We start from the raw sequence: 21648 nt of genomic DNA on the forward strand, positions 1-21648 counted from the left end.
CCTGGCCTTGGGGGAAGGAAGGAAATCTTCTACAGCCAACTCTAAGCTTCAAGTGGGAGGAGCATTCATCCAATGCTAATCCGTAACCAACACGACATCTGCCCAAACACAGACAGAAGAAAGGCACCTCTGGCCCAGCTCAATCCAAAACAGGACACAGCTGGACAGCCCCAGGGGAAGTAAGATAAGCCGGGTGCGTTTGTGTGCGTGTGTGTGTGTGTGTGTGTGTGTGTGTGTGTGTGGTGCTGTTGTATTTAAGAAACGCATCCGGAATGCATGCCTTGCTTACTTGCTACCATTACCATTACTCTGGCTCTTGTGCTCATTAAATAAACACTGGAAAAGAGGCTACCTCCTTCTGTGTCCACCTGCCCCACTGAGTATGAGCTTTACTTGGGTAGGGATTTGTTCTTTGCCTTCCTCCCAGCATCTGGAACCCGGCCTAGCTCAGAGAAGGTATGCAACAGATATCTGTGGACTGGAAAGGAAGAGCAGGTAAGCAAGAAAGGACGAGAGCCCTGGCGGGTGCAGGGTGACTGGAGCCCGAGCTCTAACCATGAGCGCCAGGTCCACCCCGCAAATGCCTCCCAGCCTCCTGTACCTCCTGTACCCTGGCAGGAGACATCCTGCCCCTCAGAGAGGGCGATGGGCAGGGCCGCCCCGCTGATAGGCCAGCACACAGCTCCTGTCCTCTGCGTTTCCTTCTGCCGATAAGGGAAGGAACCCAGGGAACTGTGTCGATGTGTGTGTGGAAGGCCTGTGACAGTCACTTCTTTCCTTCAAGCCTGGTGCTGAGGGGAGGGGTCAACCTCATGGTCCAGATGCAGGACTGGACAGGACACATCTTTCTTCGGTACACTTCTCTAGACTTTGATATTCTCTTCAGCAAGCCATTTCTGGAAGATGGAGGTGGTGAGAGAAGCAAGGGCTGGCTTTCGGAAAGCGGAGCACGGCAAGAGGGTCCCCTTCTCACAGGGAGAAGCTCACCAGGCCTCGGGACCAGCTCCTTCCCTCTGGCAGACTCCTCTGGCCCAGACATTACTGTAGCCACTAAATCTAATCTAACATAATGACATGTGCTTACTCTGCTACTTACTGCCACCGAGAGAACAGAAGCCCAGGAAATTCAGCTGAGCAGGCTCATAACCCAAGTATGAAATTCCTCTCACGTCATGATTTGATCACGTGACCATGACCTTGAGCGAAGGTAAGCTGCAGTGAACTATAAAGCAGCTGCCACATGTCGACACAAAAACGCCCAAGCTGCCATTGCCAAGGAAGGCCCCGGACACACTCAGCATTCACAGGAAACAAGAGCTGAACTGCCACAGCTGACACCAGGCCAGCCAGTGAGCTTACAATCACTAAAGCTGCATGTTTTCTAAATTTATTACAAAAAATAAATGTATTCTCCTTGAGGTTTTGCTACACTCTGCAGAAAGTTCTGGACTCAGAGAATTTCCCTCTCAGGAGAGTGCCTCAGTGAACGACATCTGATCAGAGATGGGGCTCCCACCCAGCTCCTCATACACCCAGGGTCTAGACTGTCTCAACCATAGAATGGCCTAATAATAGGACCACTGCTAAGGTGGTCTCGAGGACTCCTGTGGTCTGAATGTCTGCAGAATCCTAACCCCCAAAGATGATAAGATGATAGTATTAGGAGATGGGGCCTTGGGGGGGGGGGGTAATTAGGGCACGAGGGTGGAGCCCCATGATGGGATTAGTGCCCTTATAAGTGAGACCCCCACAGAGCTCCCTTATTCCTTCCACCATGTGTGGACACAAAAGGAAGGCGCTGGCTGTGACCCAGGAGGAGGGCCTGACCAGCAGGTGACCGTGCTGGCACCTTGATCTTGGACTTCCAGCCTCCACAACTGTGAGAAATAAGTCTCTGTTATTTATAAGCCCCCCCACTCCGCCCAGTCAGTGGTGTTTTGTCATAGCAGCCCAAACAGACTTAAGACCAAATATGAAGTCCTAGGCACATATAAACGGATCCTATAAACAGTAGCTATAATTATTGCAGAATGGCAGAAAAATAAAATTGGTGAAAATCAGTGGTTCCTTAACAGCAGGAAGGAGAGTGAAAATGTCAGTTTGCTTCTGTGTAAATCTCAGGCAGCCGTGTCACTGGCTCAGGGTGAATGAGAGTCACCAGTGTATGTGAATGCGGTTCGAGAATCCCTCCCCTGAAGGCCCACCTGCTCCACGCGCCCTGCCGTGGCTGTTGATGGGAAGCCCTCATTTGGGGTGGGCGGTGGGTCTGAGGATGCGTCATCCACAGTCAGGGCTGCGGCCAGCTACAGATTCCAGGCACTTGGCAATGGCCTGGGGTTCCGGGAGCCTGGAGGGAAGGTAGGCCCACCGCCATGCCTGTGCACCCCGCCCATCCGCCACCTGCCTTGTCACCCCACCACCTCCACCAGCTGCCCCGTCTTCTCCAGCCACGCTTGCCACCCACTGTGACCACAAGGGGCCTCCTCTCCGGGCCAGCCTCGGCCACCTGCAGGCCCACGGGCTCCTGCCTCCTCAGCCTTCCCCAACCCGCTCGTGTTACTGCCCAGGGAAGCCTCCTCCTCCCCGCCCACTGCCACCACATGCACAGTTCCTTCAGTGACAGCAGGAACAGCGCTGCTCTGAACCCTAGGCACATCCGTGGAGCACTCACAACAGCCCGTGGGCTGGGAGCTACCATCACGACCCCATTTTCCAGATGAGGAAACTGAGGCACAAAGGAGTTAAGTGACTTCTCAAGGCTATTCAGCTGAAAGGGTCAAGGGTCAGGTCAGGATTCAAACCCAAGCCTGGCTCCAAGGGCAGCTCTCAAAACCCACAGCTTCAGAATAACTGACACCCTATTTCAAAGGTTCCCAAACCTGAGGATTTTTGCCATCTGCCAACTCCATCGTTATTTATGTAACATTTTTCCTTGGATTGAAATGAGCAAGAGAAGTGTTCAAAACCGCTCACTGTGGTTGAATCGAGCCTTCCTCTAATCAGGATGGAGGAGAACTGGGGCGGGGTGGGCGTGCTTTTCTTCACGCTTCAGTGTTTGGCTCCACATTCAGAACCACCTGCCCCAGGGTCCAGCTCCCTCTCATCCTAAGTCTTTCTCTCCCACTCTTGACGCAGCCCTGGTGGAACAGAAGTGACAGGTCAGACTTGAGAAAAGGTCTGTCCTCTTCCCTGATTCACACCTGATTTCCCTTGGACCTCGGCACTGGCCTTCAGCCCGAGTCTTGTCTCCGGAAAAGAAGTTCTTTCCTTTCCAGACTCAGAGCCCCGCTCACATCGAGGCAGGAAGTGCCAACACACGAAGAACCCCAGAGGCTCCCGCAGGCTGGTAGCCCTGAGCGAGAGCGGTCTGAGGCCCCAGTCCAAGGACAACCAGCAGGGAGAATGGGGCTGTCGGCCCAGATGAAGCAAAGGAATCCACCCTCCCAGTGGCCCAGAAACCTCGCTCCAGCTTCCCAGAGGAAGTTTAACTGGATCTGTTGATGGGAAATTGCCAGGCCTCTCCCCCATCCAGACCCCCACTGTTCCCAGGTTCGGATGAGGTCCAAGACAGACACAGTGGGTCAGGAGACAGAATGAAGGGCCAGGCAGGTCCCCTAACCTGGCCCATTGCCCCTCCTCTCGTACCCAAAGTGACCCCTCCTGCCTCCAGGGCCCCAAGGTCCCCAGAGCCCCTCCAGCACGTGCGCTTTCTGCTCCTCACGGCCCCGCCGTCACACCAGGACTCCACAGTCTCTAGGCCCACCTTGTTCCGCAGCCATCCCTTGTCCCTCCTAGAGGCCACCTGGAGCCCTCAGGCACTGACCTCTCCTCCCCAGCTGGAATCGCGGTTAACATGCGACTCCTTGTCTTGGAGGTCCTGGAACACATAGCCCTGGTCAGTGAAGGGGTGCGATGTCTGCACACGGACCTACAGGCCTGTCACCAAGTTAGCGCCACAGGGCAGCCCGCCATTTACACCTTCACCGCCTCCAAGATGCCACAGCACATCTCGCAGATCAGACACTGCTGGGTCCAAACCCTGTTTCTGGCATTTCCAGCTGGGTGAGCCTGAGAGCCCCCTCAGCTCGCTGGGCATCAGGTCCCTCACTTTACAACCCAGGATGACCGGGAATCCAAACGAAGATCGTAAGTGCCAGGGGCCCACGCAGCGGGGACTGCCCCAGCCTTAGGGTCAGGGCCAGGGTTAGGGCCCGGGGACCTGGAGGACAGCCAGCCCCTGGCTGGTTACAGGGAACCCTCCTGCAAGCGGGTCTCGGGCAGCAGACAGAAGGGTCCAGCACGGTGGGCACGGGGGGCTACATGTCAGCCAAGCATCAGGGCGGCCCTGCAGGGTCTCAGGGCTGCCTGCCAGGCTGCTCCTTCCAGGGGCCTTGACTTTCCATCTCAGCCGGAAGAGGAAGTGGCCAAGGAGTGGGCGGGGAGGGTGGGGGAGGGGCCTGGGGTGACAAGCACCCGAGCAGGCCTCTGTGCTGCCCCAGAGGGGACCCAGCACAGCCACAGCAAGGCTGTCGGCCCCCCTCCCACCACCAGGTCTGCAGCTGCCAGAAGCCGAACCACACAGCTGGAACAGAAGCACCTCCTTAAAGACTGGTCCCCACGGGGCCAGCGCCCCTTCCCTCCGCAGGCTGCTGCCCCTCCACCTCCCACAATGCAGCCCTCTCCAGCATCCCCTGCACAGCAGAAGGGAGTTCACAAAAAGCAGGCATCCAGCTCCAAGGGAGACATCTGTTATGTGTGGTCCTCCAACTAAACGTCCGCCAGAGGGTTCCCAGAAAGGGCCCCATCAAGGAGGTTCAACTCTCTGTGGAGGTCATTCCTGCTGCAGTCCCAAGACAGGGCCATTGTAAAATGTGAAATTCCAAGAGCCTCAGCTTGCCCAAAAGAATGAGAAAGAAAACTAAGTGTCACATATAGAAAGATTCAAAGCACTTGCCAGCTTCAAAATCTGGAGCCAAGTCTTAAAGGAAAGTTAAATGCTGGTTTAAAACCAGCTCCATCCAAGTAACCCAGAGCTCCTACCGGATTCTGAGAGCCAGCACGGGGATTCCTGACCAAGTTTTGCAATCAGAGTTACTCAGAGGTCAGCAGGGGACACTGCACGCAAGCCTGGCAGCCACTAGCTTCCGGTGCCTCCGCCGAGGAGAGCCCACCGACAAACCCACTTACCCTGCCTGCCAGGGGCCCCTGTCCTGGAGCCTCATGGTCACCGGCCCTGGTTCACCCCAAAGCACCCCACCCTCAGCCTCACTATGTCCATTAATGATCTTACCCTTCAGTTGCCCTAATATTTTAATAACGGAGTTTGCTCACTGCAAACTGTAGTTAATCTGGGGGTGAGAAGCACCAGGTGCAAGGGTCGGGGGGCTGCCTTTTGGCGGGCTCCAAACTGTTCTCCTGATGTGAGGACCTCTCCCTGCAAACCCCACCCGGCCCTCCCGGCCGCAGCAGCCGCAGGGCCACCCGTGCCCTTCCCCTCGTCAAATCTGAAATCCTCTACTGACCTCCCTTCACCTGCCCCGACCTACAGCCAAATCAGACCCACATCCTCCCAGACCCAGGTCTGGGCTTTCACTCCCCTGTGCTGCTCAACACCCAGTGGAGGAGAAAGCAGGGTCGGAGAGCTGGAGATTTGCTCCAGGTCACACACAGCTGGGGACAAAGCAGGCGGGAACACAGGCCTCCGCCCACCCCGCCACCTCACCCCACAGTGCGCTGGCCGGCCCTGCCCTCGGCCTCCATGCTCGGGCCTCCCCTCCTCGGCCTCCCAAAACCCAACCCCCCAGCACTTCCTCAAAGTCTTCTCCAACGGCGGCGTTACAGCAACTTCCTGCTTCCTCCCCCCAGAGCCCACAGGGCCCTTCCGTGACCTTAACAAGTGGCCACGTAAAGACACCCGGGGCCCGGGGCACAAGCCAGCTTCTCAGGAGGTGCCTCCAGGCTTCAGAGCTCGCGGCACCCTCTACCCAGGGGTGCTGGTATGGCTGCCCCAGACAGAGGGCTGCCCCAGGTGCTGGGCCCCATTCTGTATTCTCAGTGGGCCCCCCACGCTAGGCACCAGTAACGCCCAGTGCCTGGTCGGCTGGCCCAGGCAGGAGGCGTCCTCCGCGCTGGCCGAGGGGCTCTGAGGCAGGCAGCGGGGAGGGGGCCTGCCGTCCACTCTGCGCCTCTGGGCAGGGCTCCCCACTGTGCACGCCCCTCCATAAGAAGGCCCAGCTGGAACAACTACAGAAATCATCGCCTCTAGGGCTGGACCCACAGTGGAAACTCCACTCGGCTCACATGTGGGCACATGGGGGTGCCAGGCCTGCTCTCCGCACTGCAGCCCAGACGCCCAGGTCAGCTGCGCCGCCTGGCCACGACCACAGCAGCGCTGCCCCATGGCAACCCGCGTTCACAGAGGAGGGCCAGGCCAGGGCTGAAACATGCTACAGATTAATTAAAAGGTCACATCTTAGATAAATAACAAGGGCCTACTGTAGAGCTCAGGGAACGATATTCAATATCCTGGGATAAACCATAACGGAAAAGAATATGAAAAAGAATATGTATGTGTATAACTGAATCACTCTGCTGTACAGCAGAAATTAACACAACATTGTAAATCAACTACACTTCAATAAAATAAATTTTTAAAAAACTTTTTTTTTAAAGGACTCATGTCTGGACCCCTGTTCAGAGAGCCTCACACGGGAGATCCTGGTTCAGAGCCTGGAGAATACTCTAGGGCTGCTCTCTCCTCTGTCCGAGCGCAGGCACCCTCCACTGAGAGGTCCTGAGCACAGAACACCAGGACCAGCCACAGTGTCTGCTCTGCTCCATGCCCTCTACCCGTCCCCAGCTTGGAAACCCCTGGCCCAGAGCCCGGGCTCCAGGCAGGCAATGGTCTTGAGCCCCTGCACAACCTGCCTAGAGGACAGGGATTTGTGTTTGTCCACATCCCCATCGCCAAGGGCCTCTAGAATCTGTCTGCTTAAACCGAATGTGAAGGACCATCTTGCGAAATAAGCACGTGGACGGCTGGAAAGAACTGCTCCCAGTGCTATCTGGCTGCACAGCCTCTGGGAGCCACCCAGATTATGTGCCTGCCTGGCCTCTGCAGCCCTGGCCTCGGAGGCCTCAGGCAGTGCCAGGGGGCCCAGGTTTGCAGGCCTGCTGGCTCGCTGGGGAGAACAGCTCCCTCAGGTCAGTTCTGAACACACCTCTGGGCAGAGGAGGGCTGGAAATCGGATGGGCGGCCCTCTGGCCCTGGCTCCGGCCTCAGGTCACAGGCTGCCCTCTTCCCCGGGAGACACGTGCAGGCCATCCCAGGCTGATCCCAGACAGCAGAGGTCCTGCCCCTTCGCCTCCCATCAGGGAGGGAGCACCGCGCCTGAAGGACAGAACCCCAGCCCACGAGGCTGTCCTTCTCCCAGAGCCACGCAGCCGGCAGGCCCCCGAGGCCTCAGCCCGTCTGCCAGGGTGCGCCTGGGAATTGCCGCCAGCCAAGCAACAATTGCAGGCGGGGTGGGGCCGGGCTGAGGACACTGCTGCCCCGGGGTTCCCAAAGCTGGTCCTGCCAGGCCTCCCCCACCCTAGGGAGGTGCAGCTGCATGTACACCCCAGTGCTCAGAACCCTGAAGACAGCAGACAGGCCACCCCTAGGCAATGGCCCAACTTCCAGAACAGGAGCAGGGCGGTGCCTGCAACCCAGGAGAGCGGTTCCGGAGGATCCTTGAACACCAAGAGCAGGTTGTAGACAAGTGCACGTTTAGGGCGTGTGTGCGAGGGCTTGTGCAACACATGTGGACCTACATATCACTAGGGCTTGGGACAGGAGAGGGTTCACGTTACAAGCTCTCTGATGATTCTTCAGAAATGCACCTCTTAGGAATTCAGCAGACTCAGGAGGGAGAGGCTCTGTGCACCTGAGGACTGAGATGGGTCCCCCAAGCTTAGGACAGACCAGACAGGCGTGGTCCCCAGGAATCCACCTCCAGCACCCCAGCCCATGAGAACCACACCCCCACGCAGTTTCCTTCAAGGGCTCAGACCATGGGTCTGGAACTTGGTCTTCAGGTCGCCAAGGCCTGTGACCATCCTGGGGCACCTTGGGTGCCACCATGTGAGACACTTGGCAGGAATGCACTTTATTTTAGTGGCAGTTTGTATGCTGGCAGGACGACGAGCACCAAGTGTAGGCAGCTCTCCTCTGAGACAGGAGGAGGAAAATCTCATGTCAAAAACCTAACATGACCAGGAAAATTATGAATCCAAGTCCCTCAAAAACTAGCTGCAGGGGCTTCCCTGGTGGCACAGTGGTTGAGAGTCCGCCTGCCGATGCAGGGGACACGGGTTCGTGCCCCGGTCCGGGAAGACCCCACATTCCGCGGAGCGGCTGGGCCCGTGAGCCATGGCCACTGAGCCTGTGCATCCGGAGCCTGTGCTCCGCAACGGGAGAGGCCACAACAGTGAGAGGCCTGCGTACCGCAAAAAAAAAAGAAAAGAAAAACTAGCTGCAATTACAGACAACCCGTTCACACACTTCTCTTTTCCCTCTAACAGTAAATAACAACAGTCACCTGGCACTAAGACCAGCTGAAGTTTGTAAAACCATTTCTTCAGGCTGAGCTTGTTTATTTTTAGAGAGAGAATAATAAATTCTTTGCCTGTACTTATAGGTTTATACCTTGCCCGGGGCTGCTCTGCTATGGAAATGAAGTTGTTCTTTGTTTTAACAAGATAGCTGCAGTCCTGAGACTCCCCCCCAGTTACAAACACACACTCAGCAGTCCAGCTGAGCGGCTCTCAGAGGTCTGACTCGGCCCAACCCCAGTACTGGGTCCCGGTCCACGGGAGGACCGGAGAAAATTAGCCCACAGCTGAACTCCCCTGACCTCCTCCACCCCCACCCATGGAGACTTAATCTGCTGGACAATCACACAGAGATCAAGTTGGGCCAATAAGGGTGAAGAACAGCGGAGCGGCTTGTCTATTAGAGCAGTGCCCCCATCTCCAGTGTGCAGGGCCCGGGGGTCCCAGACCACAGGGCTGCTGATGCGTGGACCCCATAGAGTCAGGAGGGTGTCTGTCCAGGGCACCCAGGTCAGTGCAGTGACTGGCAGTAAAGGCTGGGAGGGACTGTGACGGCCGAGGGGTATTGGGAGCAGGGGAGGGACAAGCAAGGCAGGACGCACTAGGAGCCACAGCAGATTAACGAATGTCACTTTGCTCCATCCAGAAGTTCAGCTGAACACAGCTTCCCCAGGCTTGGTGCCCTGGATCTGTGATAAAACCTGCGTCTGAAAAACAAGCAGGAAACCAGGGGTCCCCGCGGTCAGGACCTGCTCCTCTGAACCCTCCTCCTGAGATAGCGCTGGAAAGGTAAGTTGAAGCTTGAGTAAAGGGCTTTTCCCGCAGGGATGCGGTGACAGACCAGAGACCTCTGAGCAAGCCAGTCCCGGGAGGGGGCAGGGCTTTAAGGCTAGCACCTGCCCCCAGACGCCGGGTCCGCTCAAACCCCCCAACACACAGGCTTGGCATACACAATACGTGAAGAATTTATTTAAGGAGTCACAGATACACATATCAGGTGGAGCCCCTTTTTGTTTGTTTTATTTTAGCTCCTTTTTAAAGACCATTTTATTTGTTGAGCCACAGTTGTAAGCACACTAAGAGGGGCTGATTTTAGTTACCCCAGCGTGTACTTTATTCAGTCCATGTTCATGTTTACTCTTCCTGAGACCAGAGAACATTTCCCAAGAGGAAACATGGCCCAGAACAGGTCACAGTCACACGGGACCGCACCAAGAGTCTGCCCTGTGCCTTGAACGTTGGTCATATTTGTTTCTGAGGACCCAGCTCCTTCCAGGGGAATCTAAAAACAACAAGTATTGCCCAGGTAGGCAAGGAGGCCGGGGCTCCTCCTGTCACAGCCCGGCAGCAGCGTTTGGTGCTGACGTCCAGCACGACAGAGGGGCCCTCCCTCAGGGGACACATGGTACCTGTAGGTGATCCTCACTTCAGTTCCGGGCTCATCCTGCTCCCAGATCAAAGCGACGCTCTCCGGGGACTTCCGAACATGCTGATCCAAGCAGTTGACTGCACAAAAACAGGTTCATGGACATTACACTTGGTGCCACTGGAGTCGGAAAGGGGAGGGTCAGGTTTGCAGTGGTTTGCGCTGCTCTCACTGGGGTGGACCCTTCCCTCATCAGAGGCGGGTTTCTACTTCCTTGCAAGGAGAACGGTGATAGAGCCCGCAGAAACGAGGTGGTCACTACACAAAGATGACCTCGCAGGTACAGGTGACCCCTGGGAATGCTCTGAAGCAGGTGCTTCCCACCAGGAGTCCCAACCCCGGCCCCCACCCAGGGGACCCTGACCCGACTGGCCCCGTGGTTTTCAAGGCTCCCTGGCGGTTCTAACGTGCACGGCCAGGGCTGAGTGCCGCAGGCTGGGCTGTGGGAAAGAAGACTCGATGCAAACAGGGCGCCCCAAATCAGTGCGCGTGCGTGGGGTGGGCTCTCATGTGGTGGAGGTGCGATCCAGGACAAGGGCCCACATCCCTTCTCAGGTGTCCAGCCAGCACCCTGCTCCAAGAAGTGATGCAATGATGGCAAAATGCCTTGCTAGTTTTCCAGGAGGCTCTGCTCCCTTCCCCTCCATTACCCAAGCTCAGGTCACATGACTGCCCGCAAAAACAGGTCAGTTGTGCTGGTTTACCGTCAACCTGAAGATTAGTAGGATCATGTTCATTGCTAACCTCCTATTCACCACCACTGGCTGGACTTCAGGGTGAGCTTGGCTCTGGCCGGTTTGTGCCAGAGCCCCTTCCAGCCGGCCCTCGTGGCCTGTTTTCATTACGCACTTCCCCATCAGCAGAGGAATAAATACCACAAACAGCTCTGGGGGCAGCAGCCACTGCTCACTTGGTCTTCAGGGTCACCCTCATGTCCAGGTACATACATTTTTCTTTCTTTTTGGGGCAGTTACTATCTTCTCCAAATCAATCTCCTCCTACATAAATGGGAGATGCACCCACTGCTGCATCTAACTCACAGGGCTGGGCCAGCATCAGGTGGAAGGCAGCACTGAGGTGCTACCACCGGAATCCAAGGCCAACTACCACCTGATAATCACCCTGCTGCGAGTTACTACAGATATTTCCTGATGGAAAACCATTCTGACCAAAGTCATGGGAGGCCCTCCCCATAACAGACCACGTGATTCCCATAATCCTCAACAGGGTGAACTCACATGAAAACATTTACAAACTTTAGCTTGTGTGTGTGTGTCTGTGTGTGTCTGTGTGTCTGTGTGTGTCTGTGTCTGTGTGTGTGTCTGTGTGTGTGTGTGTCTGTGTGTGTGTGTGTCTGTGTGTGTGTGTCACATTTTTCCCTCTCAGGTTATTTTATCTGTCATTTACTCTTACAAATTAAAAAGTTTCATTTCAACTTTCTGGCTCCTAACAAGTATATAAATTATACCTCAAAAAATTTAATAAATAAAGATAGATGTCATGGGCAAAATTACTACTTGCACAGGAAGGTTCTTTGAATGACTAGAAAAATAGAAGAGAAAAAATGCCAAAAAAAATAGAAGAGAGGAAAGCAGGAAGGCAAACTGAGAAGGGGCTTGGTGGCAAAACCTGGATTTACACAATAAACCCAACATCAATGTGTGTGTCAGTCTGGTCCAAAGTTTAGAAATCAAGAGTTTTCACACTAAAACCACAGATTTCTGGCTTCTCTTGAACAAGCAGCAGATGAGGCCATACCCTCGCCTGGCAGCTGAGGTAGTGACCACTCTCAGCAGGGGCGGATCCCGTCCCCTCCCCTCACTGGCCGTGCCGAGTCTGCTGAAGGCCTTCCTGCCTCGGGGCCTTTGCACAGATTCACCCTGCCTGGGGTACACCGTCCCACCCTCACCACTCCTGCCCTTCATCTGGTGCCCACCCTCCCACAGGTCCCAGCCTACACGTCCTCATTCTGTTATAGAGCACTTCTCTTCCCCTGGACCTCATGCCTCCCAGACTCTTAACTCTTCCTGCAATGTATCCAGCTTGCTGCCCCTCTGTGGGCAGGGGCCAGATGCCCTGTTCCTGTTTGGACACCTGCAGCCTGACCCGGGGCTCAGAGCAGAGGAAGCACCTAAGCTATGGATGACGGATGGACCTCCCAAGTCCCTGAGCTGGAGGGCAATGTGGGGTCCAAATGACACCAGGTTGGCCCCATGCCCAGGGGAGGGAAGAGACCTCTTCTCATCTTCATGGCTTAGTCCCTCAAGAAGTTTTCTTTTTGGTCTAAATTAGGGCTTCTAAATTCCCCAGGATCCCCAGAGGACTTATGAGCATGTAGCGAGGCCCCACCCTAAGTCTCTGACTGAGCAGGTCGGGTGGGCCTGAGCATTTCACTTCTACCAAGATCTGACATGATGCTGTGGTCCAGGACCACGCTCACACAGGCAGACATACGCACACATGCACTCACGTCTACCTGGTACGTATATTCCCAATTCCAGGGGGCCTTTCTTTTTCCAATGGGGACAGGAGTAATTAAAGACTCTTGCGAGCTCTGTAAGACATCTGGCCACACCTCCACTGGATGGCGGCCTGGGGTCATGGTTAAAACCATGCTCTAGAGCCAGGCCACTGTCCAACCACTCGCTAACCGCTAACTGCAGACTCGCTTGTTTATCTCTAAACAGCACCGCTAAATCTCACTCTCCTAATCTGTGGTGGTGGTAATGGTTCCAGACTCTAGGAGTCACGGTAGTAATTAGATGCCACTGGAGTTTTCCTGCCATGGGGTCAGATGTTGTGGCTGTGTCCCCAAGGGAAACACAGTTCACAACTGCCATGGACAACACTCAGATGACACAGCGCCCAGAGAAAAGCACAGTGCAGGGTGTGGGGCGACATGGCTCTACAATGCCATGTATATGTTGGCTCTTAACACGTATGCATGGCTCCCGCTATTGCCTCAACAGCAGAGAGGAAAACAAAAGAGGAAGGAGGAAGGGAAGGAAACTCTTACATCCCCCATTTTAAAAAAAGTCTCCACCCAAAGAACTGGGCAGTGAGACAAGGCAATTTCCTTTCCAAGTATTTCCAAGAAGAGTTGGGCAAGAAGAGAGTGCAATTTAAGGCTTGGCTCAAACCGGACCTCTTATGTCAAGCCTTTTCCAAGTTTCCCAGCACACAATGATGTCTCCCTCCCACCACACCATTCAGCGCTCACTCATCTTCCCAGCTCGCTAAACCCTCCCCCATCCAGGTCAGAACGTCCCTGCAGGCAGAGACCATGTCCCTAAGATTCCTTCAACACGGGAGGGGGGCAGGGGATGGTGGAACACACTTCCTAATTCTCCCCTTAGCAGCTGTAAAAACCTTGAGAACGTTCCCCAGGGTGGATCTGCTCCTTTACTGATCTGCGGTCCATCTCATTAGAATGCAGGCTCCGAGGCACTGGGGCATTTTCTGCACCGTTCACCACCAAACATGAGTTGGAGCCTTTATTTCCACATCTGTACAAGGGGGCCACCAGACACTTCATGTTGGTGTCACAGGTATGATGGGAGATGAAGCATCATCTCATTCACCTAAGGACAGGTCTGCACCCAGGCCTGTCACAGCTCTGCAAGCAGGTAAGCTGGTGTGTGTGGTAGGTTTGGGTTTGTTTTTAAGAAAAGGTGATGAGAGGGTCATCATTTCCATCATAAACATGTACACACAAAGGCAGACATTTTCATTCAACAAACTCTTGCTGGTTGTTTAAATGCATCCCTGCCCCTCCCTACTTAACAGAAATTCAATTTTAATCCGAAGAGATAAGGGAGTTAATATTCACAAAAGAACTCACAATAGGTTTTATTTAAATAGAAAACCTCCTTGGTACAATTTGAGGTATTATATCAGTCACAAAAATTGTATTTGCCAACTTTCCAGAAGCATCTGCTATTTAAAGTAAGTCGCGTCTCTAACAACTGGGGAGGATTCAGACTTTTCTGAGGGACGCTCCTTCTGAGACCTGAGGTCATGTGTCCACTTAGAGTTCTTTGAAGGACCTGAGAGAGCTACTTCAGTTGCTGGAAGGACCATGCAACGCGGGAGGCAGGCTCTTGCCATCTCAGTGTGTCTGCCATCTGAATTATTCGAGGCACATCATGAAGAGGAGAGAGCTACAGCGAAATGGTTTCCACTGCTGCAAGGAACGTTCTCAAAAGCGTCCAAGGAATCTCTGTGTTCAATGCTTAGTTAACAACAGTGTCTCTATACCCGAGCTTGAAAGTAAGAATAAACACACTTGTTTTTTAAACTCAGACTCAAAGGAGAGTTTAGTTTTGTGTTTTGAAAGCAATGCGTCACTACCCTCCAGTTCTGCACTTGCAATTGCCTGACATCTCGGTGTTTATACCCAAGGAGCAAAGACAGCTGTTGAGCCCTACAAGGGAAAGAGCCAAACTTCAAAAGCTGGAAAGAATCCTTTTCAGAACGTGGCACTGCAGGGGGGGGGTGGCTTTACCTCCCCAACCCAGGGCCTCTGACACCACGACCTACCCACCCCTACAACAATGGCCTGGCTCTCCCAGGATCCAAGAAGGGCTTTCAGAGCCACGTCAGCCACCTGTGTGCCCTCCCCAGCCTGCTTCCTGGAACAGGCTGATCAGGTGGAAATCCCCATGGTCCCGTTCAGAGGAAGCACAGCAGGCTTAGCAGCACTGATGAACACCAGGTTCAAGGTCACAGCCTCCTTCCAGGATTCCTTAATAATTAACAAAGGCCAGTGACTGGGTGAAAGGAATGTTCTAAAGACAGTGCAGAGTGCTTTAGAAGTGTTTTCTCATTCAATGGTAACAGCAGCCCCAGGTGTCCCCAGGTCACCCGGCGCTGGTCAGAAGCCTAGCAGCCTCTGCCTTGGTCTCTGGGACCTCTGGCCACCAACGACCCTGGGCCTAGTCACCACCCTGTGAGAAGCCCCTTGTTGGTGCTTTGGGCCACAGCTCCAGCTGAGCCCAGCCTGCAGTTCAGGCCCCAGACCTGGGAGTCAGCAGCACGTAGATGACTAGAGTCACGTCGATGATGGAGAGCAGAGGCAAGCCACTGCCAGCCCTGTCCAAAGTCCTGACCCATGGAATCCGTGAGACTAATAAAATGGCAACAATAGGAACTGTAACAGAATTCAGTTACCCACTATTCTCATGTTACAGAAGAGGAGACGCACGAAAGAACAGTTAGGGGAGAGAAGGAGGGATAAATTGGGAGATTGGGATTGACTTATACATGCTACTATATATAAAATAGATAACTAATAAGAAGCTACTGTATAGTGCAGGGAACTCTATTTAACACTCTGTAATGACCTATATGGGAATAGAATCTAAAAAAGAGTGGACATATGTATATGTATAACTGACTCACTTTGCTGTACAGCAGAAGCTAACACAACACTGTAAAGCAACTATACTCCAATAAAAAAATTAACTAAAAAAAAAGCACTTGGCAAGACTTTAAAAAAAAAAAAAAGAACAGTCGGGGAAAACAAGGATTCAAACCCAGGTGTGACTCCAAAGACACACCTGGAACGACTCAACAGTACAGAACCACCCACAGACTCTTTTTGTTTGTTTAACAGAGTTGTCTCTGTTAAACAATTCCCAATTCTGCCCACTTTAGCAGGTTGGACATAGGTCAGTGGTTCTCAGCCTCAAGTATGTATCAGGAGCACCTGGAGGACCCACCCCTGGGTTTCTGGTTCTGGCCACCTAGGATGGGACCTGAGGACTTGTATTTCTAAAAAGTTTGCAGGTCGTGCTGATGCTACTGGTCCAGGGACCACACTTTGAGAGCTGTATGTACAGACCTTCCTGAAGGGGTAAAGGGAGTTTCAAGCGATGCTCCTTTGGAACAAGCCATCATCACACAATCGTCACACAGACAGATCATGCCAGAACACCCCACCCAGCCCACAACTTTCTAGTGGCTCCCAGGGCAGCCATGGCTTGGCCCGGTCCTTTTTCATACCATCGTCTCTGTGATTTGCAGACACTGGCGAACAGCAGAGATATTCCTGACACATGAGTGGGTTACATACACATTTGAGGTGAGAATACGGCTGAAAAGCTGTTTTTCTACAAGGCAGTTTTCAGTTTCTGGCTAAGGTAACCATAAAGGAGAAATAAGTGAAGAAAAAGGGGCAGAAGAGTTGCTTGCTGCTGCACCCTGACCCTGAACTTGACCCTGACCAAGTGAGGCTCTGGAGGCCCTGTCCCATTATGTCTGTCGTTACCCATCCCCCCCACCCCCCCACCCCACCCCCCGACCCCCGTCTTATCTGAGACTGAAAGGTGGCACATGTTCAGAGTCAACCTTGAATGTCCCGCAGCCTCAGGCCTCCCAAGTCCAAGGCAGCTTCCAAAGGAGCTGCATCGTTTTGCGCCGTCCCTCTGCACTCAGCTCTCCCCCATCCAGGGTGCATTCCGCCAAACCCGCAAACCTAAGGGTTTGGTTTTTTCCCAATAGTTCAAGGACACTTGCTGCTGACTCAAGTTTAGAGAAAACACTTCTCTACTGAGTCATTTTTATTAAACCAGCAAAGCAATATACCATATAAAAAAAATCTGGTCTGAAGTTCCCTTAAGTTTCTTTGTTTGAAAAATAACTGCAAGATACTACCTATAATTCTATGACTACTTCTGAATTTCAGAAGTTGAAATCACTACGACTTATTGGTCACCAGTAAGTGCCAGGCCCGTTCCATCACTCTATGTGCCTTGGCCTCACAACTAGTCCCTCAGGTGGGCATTACTGCCTCCGGCCTACACAGGAGGAGACTGAGGCTCAGAGGAACAGAAAAAATGGGCCAGTAAATGGTGGAGCCTGGGAGATTCAGACCCCACTGCCCAGTTCAGGCCTTGGCCACCAAGGCCTACAGATCCTTTCCTTAAACACCCCCTAGATCTCACCTATCCCCAGTTACCCCCTTCCTCCTTGACAGGCAGCCCCTCTGACAGCTCCACCCCAGGCCTAGCCTGCCTGGGCCCTCCCTCACTTCCTGGGCCTTCTCCGCTTGCTGGGCAGGGGGTGGGTGCAGTGCACCCTTCCCCACCCCACCCCAATCCCAAATCTTGACAAAAACAGTAGTGGATCCAATCTCAGCAGACACCAGAGGACTGACTGGTGGTGGAGCTGGCTTCTGGGATCTCAGTCGCACGAGGTCTAAAGCCAGCCCCGTGGGTCTTGGGGGCGAGGGTGAAACTGAGCACTGGGAGGCCCCACCATTGCCTCCTTCCCGCCCGCGGGCTGACTCCCGCTGCCGGCCGGGCTTCCTCCTCCCCGCCACCCGCCACGGCTCGATTTGTTTACACGAGCAGGGCTGCTCCCCAGGCGGGTCCCCGGCCGGGACCTGGCGGTGACATCGGCCAGAAGCTTTTCGGTTCTGTCTCTGGCGCCGGGGCGAGAGCAGGTAGTCCTGCTCCTGGAGCCCCTCACCGCCTCCACCGCGGCCCGGCGCGCTCGCCGTGCGGGACGGTGGGAGTCCCAGTTAAACTTGGGGGACGCCGGGTGCCCGAGCCGGGACTGGGGAGTCGGGCCGGGCCGGGAGTCTCCGGGGCTAGTGGTTGGGGGCGGGGTGACTGCGCAGCTCGCCGGGGTCGAGTCCCGAACGCTGAGGAGGGAGCATGTGGGGCCGCCGCCGGCTGGGCTCGGGGTCCCCTCGGGCCGCGTGAGCTGGGGCGCCCCAGCCCCCAGGCCCACTCACCGGACACGTTTAACTGGCCTCCCAGGAACCAGCCGATCCTGCCGCTGCGGAAGTCGCAGTCGCTCACAGTGTGGTAGGGGGTGTCCCACACCAGCACATCCCGCGCCAGCGGCCCCCAGAAGGCTGCCGGCTCGCTGGCGGCCAGCGCGATCCGCTCCTGGTACGAGCCGGCCGGCGCGGCGGGGGCGGAGGCGCTGCCCCAGAGCCGGGGGGCCGCCAGGCCCCGCGCGCCCACCCCGCGAAGGCCGCCCAGGAGCCGTACGACACCGCGGCCCAAGCAGCTCGCCGCCATCGCGCCTCAGAGCCCCGCGCGGCTGTGGCAACCGTGCCCTCGCGTGCCCGCGCCCCGCCCGCCCCCGCCCCGCCCTCCGGCCAACGCCCAGCCCAGGCCCCACCCTCCGGTCAACGCCCCGGCCAGGCCCCGACCCCCGACCCCGCCCTCCGGCCAACCCCGGGCCCTACCGGTCCCAGTCTGAAGAATCTACCCGCCCCACCTCGTCCCACCTCTCCTCTCTTCTCCCACCCTAGAGCGGAGCCGGGAAGCGAGAGGGAGCAGCTGGGGAAGTGGTCCCAGAGCGGGCTGCCGGGGTTTCAGTTGGTGCGTCCTCAAGCCCCGACGGCTGCGCCGCGCGGGAACCTGCAAATACGCGCGCCGCGGACGCAGGCTCTCCCGGGCGCCCGGAACTGTCTGGCGTGGGAGAGAGCCGGCTTGGTCGGCCTCAGGAGACCGACGGAGCGAGGCCCTTAGGTGGGTCCGAGGACCACCAGTTAGGTCAATTCAACATCTCAGAGGCTGAAGGCAAAGTATTCATCCTTTTGGGCGCCCTTGCGAGTGAACCCTCTAGCGGCCTGGTCGGCCTGTACCCGTCCCCCGCCCCCCACCAAGATGCCCACACACATAAGCAAACCCTGTGGGCTATGAGCTGGTCCTGGGCGCAGGAGGCTGTGGGGACCTGGGGCGGTGGTCTGGGGTCCGGTGCTTTCATGTGGTAGAGAAGTAAACGCTCCACTAACCGTAGCTGATTTGGAACCCTGGGGAGTTTTCGCTCATTGCTCCAGCATCTGTGGCCTGGGTTCAAAACCCGGCATTTCTAGCTCTGTGACCTCGGGCGAGTTCCTTAACGTCTCTGTGCCTACACCACCTCCACTAATGAACTCACTGAGTGCCCCTTCCAGGTTGCATGTTTCAGACACCAACTCTTTTATTCTTATGCAGCCCTGAGGAGGGGGAAACAGGAGTGATACCTCCCTCCCTGGGCTGTACCCAGGAAGCCCAGTAGTGGGGGTGGTGTTCTTGTTGTCAAGCCAGGAAAGATAGAAGGGAACCCACAGAAACTTGTCTCAACCAGACTCTTAAATATTACAGCACCCACAAACTAAATACATAATAAATAAGGTAAACAGAAGGAAAAGGGTAGTTTTGAAAACTGGTTGGTTGAGTTCTAGGCTGGGGAACCAGTGATAACTAGCACTAGACATGGGCCCTGCTCTGTGCCAAGTGCTCGACCTGCATTTTTCACTTAATTTAAAAATTATCTAATGCTATCAAGTCCCGCCCACTCTCAACTCCTGAGTGGAAAAAATGAGGGCACTGAGCCCTAAGAAATAGGTACATGGTGGGCAGAACCCTACTCCCACCTCAATTTCTGCTTCACCACTTGGCCTGAATCACCTTTTTAATAGAATAAATAAAATTGAAATAGGGAAAGACCATAACTGTGGCTGGGGGCCCCAAAGATGGCCATCAACTTCACCCCCTTGTGTAAGTGAGAAGCTCCCCCTCAAGTGGGCAAGCAGTGCTGCTCTGACTGTCCCAGTCCAGGCCCCGCAAGGCCACAGCTGCAGCCCCTGCTGTCCTGGAACCCAGCTGCCATACTGTAAGCTCTAGCCTTCTGGAGGAAGAGGCCCCATGGAGAGAATGTTACTAAATGCAAGTCCGTGTGCCTGATGCCTGTAAGGCCAAACAATCTCAAAACATCGGAGTTTGGAGCAGAGAAACATTTATTGCAGGGCCATGCAAGGAGACAGGTGGCTCATGCCTTAAAAACCCTGAAGTCCCCAAAAGATTTCAGCAAAGCCCTTTTATAGGAAAGGTGAGGGAGGGGCGTGGTTAGTTGTTGCAGACTTCTTGGTGTCAGATCCTTTGTTCTTGAGGTTAGGTCATGGCCAGGTGATGATGTTCCTATAAAACCTCCACCAAAACAAATGTTATTCTCTGTTCTGACAAGAACGGGAAGGGGAGGCATTTAGTTCTGTCTCCCTGCCTCCTTGTGGCTTTTAACACTTAACAAATCCCGTAAGCAAAGCAACATCATTACCCTTCATTTTACTTGTTCAAGGTCCCAAGGCTTGACTTTCACCCTCCAAGGCTAAAAGGAGGGGGTGCATGCGCCGGCCGGTTACCTTACCTGGCAGCATTCGTCCAGCACCTAGTCTGGCTCCTCCTGCCAGTGCCCAGGCCCGACTGAAGAGGGAGATCTCAGCTGGCAGCACCCTCACGGCCAAGTCCCCAGACCCTGCCCAGCCGTCATCACTGAGGGAGCCAGGTGCCCAGGACCCGGCTGGCCCTCAGGTCACCCAAAGTGGGGCCAGGTCCCTCAGACTGTGACCAGTGGAGACCGCCGCCGCCATCAGGTCGCGGAGGTGGGGATGGGGGAGAGGTACGTTCTGCTTCAAGGCCTGGGCCCGGCCAGTGGGCAGCCGAGGCCAGGGCTCTGGAGCTCCGTGGGACACAGCCCCCAGCCTGTCCCCGGGCCCCCCAGGGCAGATGGCCGCAATCCACCTCTCAATTCACTCTGCCACCAGAACACCCGCCAGCTGACTGTAACAGCCACATAAAGGCGGCTCAACTGCCCCACCCCTATTACAGGAACAGTGGGCAATGTACATGGAATTGACTCTAAAGAAAGATGTACAGGGGCTTCCCTGGTGGCGCAGCGGTTGAGAATCTGCCTGCTAATGCAGGGGACACGGGTTCGAGCCCTCATCTGGGAGGATCCCATATGCCGCGGAGCAACTAGGCCCGTGAGCCACAACTACTGAGCCTGCGCGTCTGGAGCCTGTGCCCCACAGCAAGAGAGGCCGCGATAGTGAGAGGCCCGCGCACCGTGATGAAGAGCGGCCCCCGCTTGCCACAGCTAGAGAAGGCCCTCGCACAGAAACGAAGACCGAACACAGCAAAAATAAATTAATTAATTAATTAACTCCTACCCCCAACATCTAAAAAAAAAAAAAAGAAAGAAGTGCAAAGCTGGTGTTCCCTTCAGGCTGGGTAAAGAGAAGTGATCGTGGGGACAGAAAACATTGCTGAGCCAATCAGGTGGTACAGATTGCACTTCCTGCAGCCCAGTTTACCCAGGATGAGGCCACTAAGGCCAAGGCCACCAGCTGCCTCCTGGAAGCGGCTCTCTGGGAACTATGGCAAGTAGAGCCACACCCCACCGCCCGTCTGGCCACATCCACAGAGCAGCTTCCCATGGGGCCTTGGCAGTTCTGAGAGCAGCCGGTCGTCTAGGCAGCGTGGGTCACAGAAGCCCCTGCCCTTAACACGGGCAGGACCGTCTGCTGCAGAGGGCTGCAAGTTGGCAGGTGCAGATGTGGGAGGCCTGGGAGGGTTTTCAGGGGAGCTGGGCTCACTTTACGTCTCAGGCCTGATGTTCAACTCGGAGACAGCAACCCTCACAATCCTAAGAGAAGGTTGCCCTGGTCCCCACTTTACACATGCAAAAGCAAACACAGAGAGGGGACACACCCACCTAAGGCGGCACAGCTGTCAAGTGGGGGGCCTTGGCCCCCAGCGCTCACAGCTTTAGCAGCTTCAGGGTGTTTGACTTCTTAGTCAAACACATTGCTCGGAGCACTGGACCCTCCTGAGAAGCAGCTTTGTAGATAC

The 21648-nt window shown here is 55.2% G+C and overlaps 1 protein-coding gene across 2 annotated transcripts in view; it reads right to left on the reverse strand.

The window, feature by feature from the left end:
• ACSS1 (acyl-CoA synthetase short chain family member 1) overlaps positions 1-18054 on the reverse strand; it is a 41140-nt gene extending 23086 nt beyond the window's left edge. The window contains exons 1-2 of one of the 2 annotated variants that reach the window (XM_065891801.1): positions 17757-18054; positions 10002-10098 (exon numbers count right to left, since the gene is read on the reverse strand). In XM_065891801.1, coding sequence (XP_065747873.1) covers positions 10002-10098; positions 17757-18048 — 389 coding nt within the window. In that variant the 5' untranslated portion in view covers positions 18049-18054. The remainder of the gene's footprint in view (positions 1-10001; positions 10099-17756) is intronic. The other variant, XM_065891802.1, reaches the window with a different exon arrangement.
• Between the last annotated feature and the right edge of the window lie 3594 nt (positions 18055-21648).

Source organism: Phocoena phocoena, chromosome 15 (assembly GCF_963924675.1).
Source record: "Phocoena phocoena chromosome 15, mPhoPho1.1, whole genome shotgun sequence".
In the NCBI taxonomy this organism is placed as follows: Eukaryota; Metazoa; Chordata; class Mammalia; order Artiodactyla; family Phocoenidae; genus Phocoena; species Phocoena phocoena.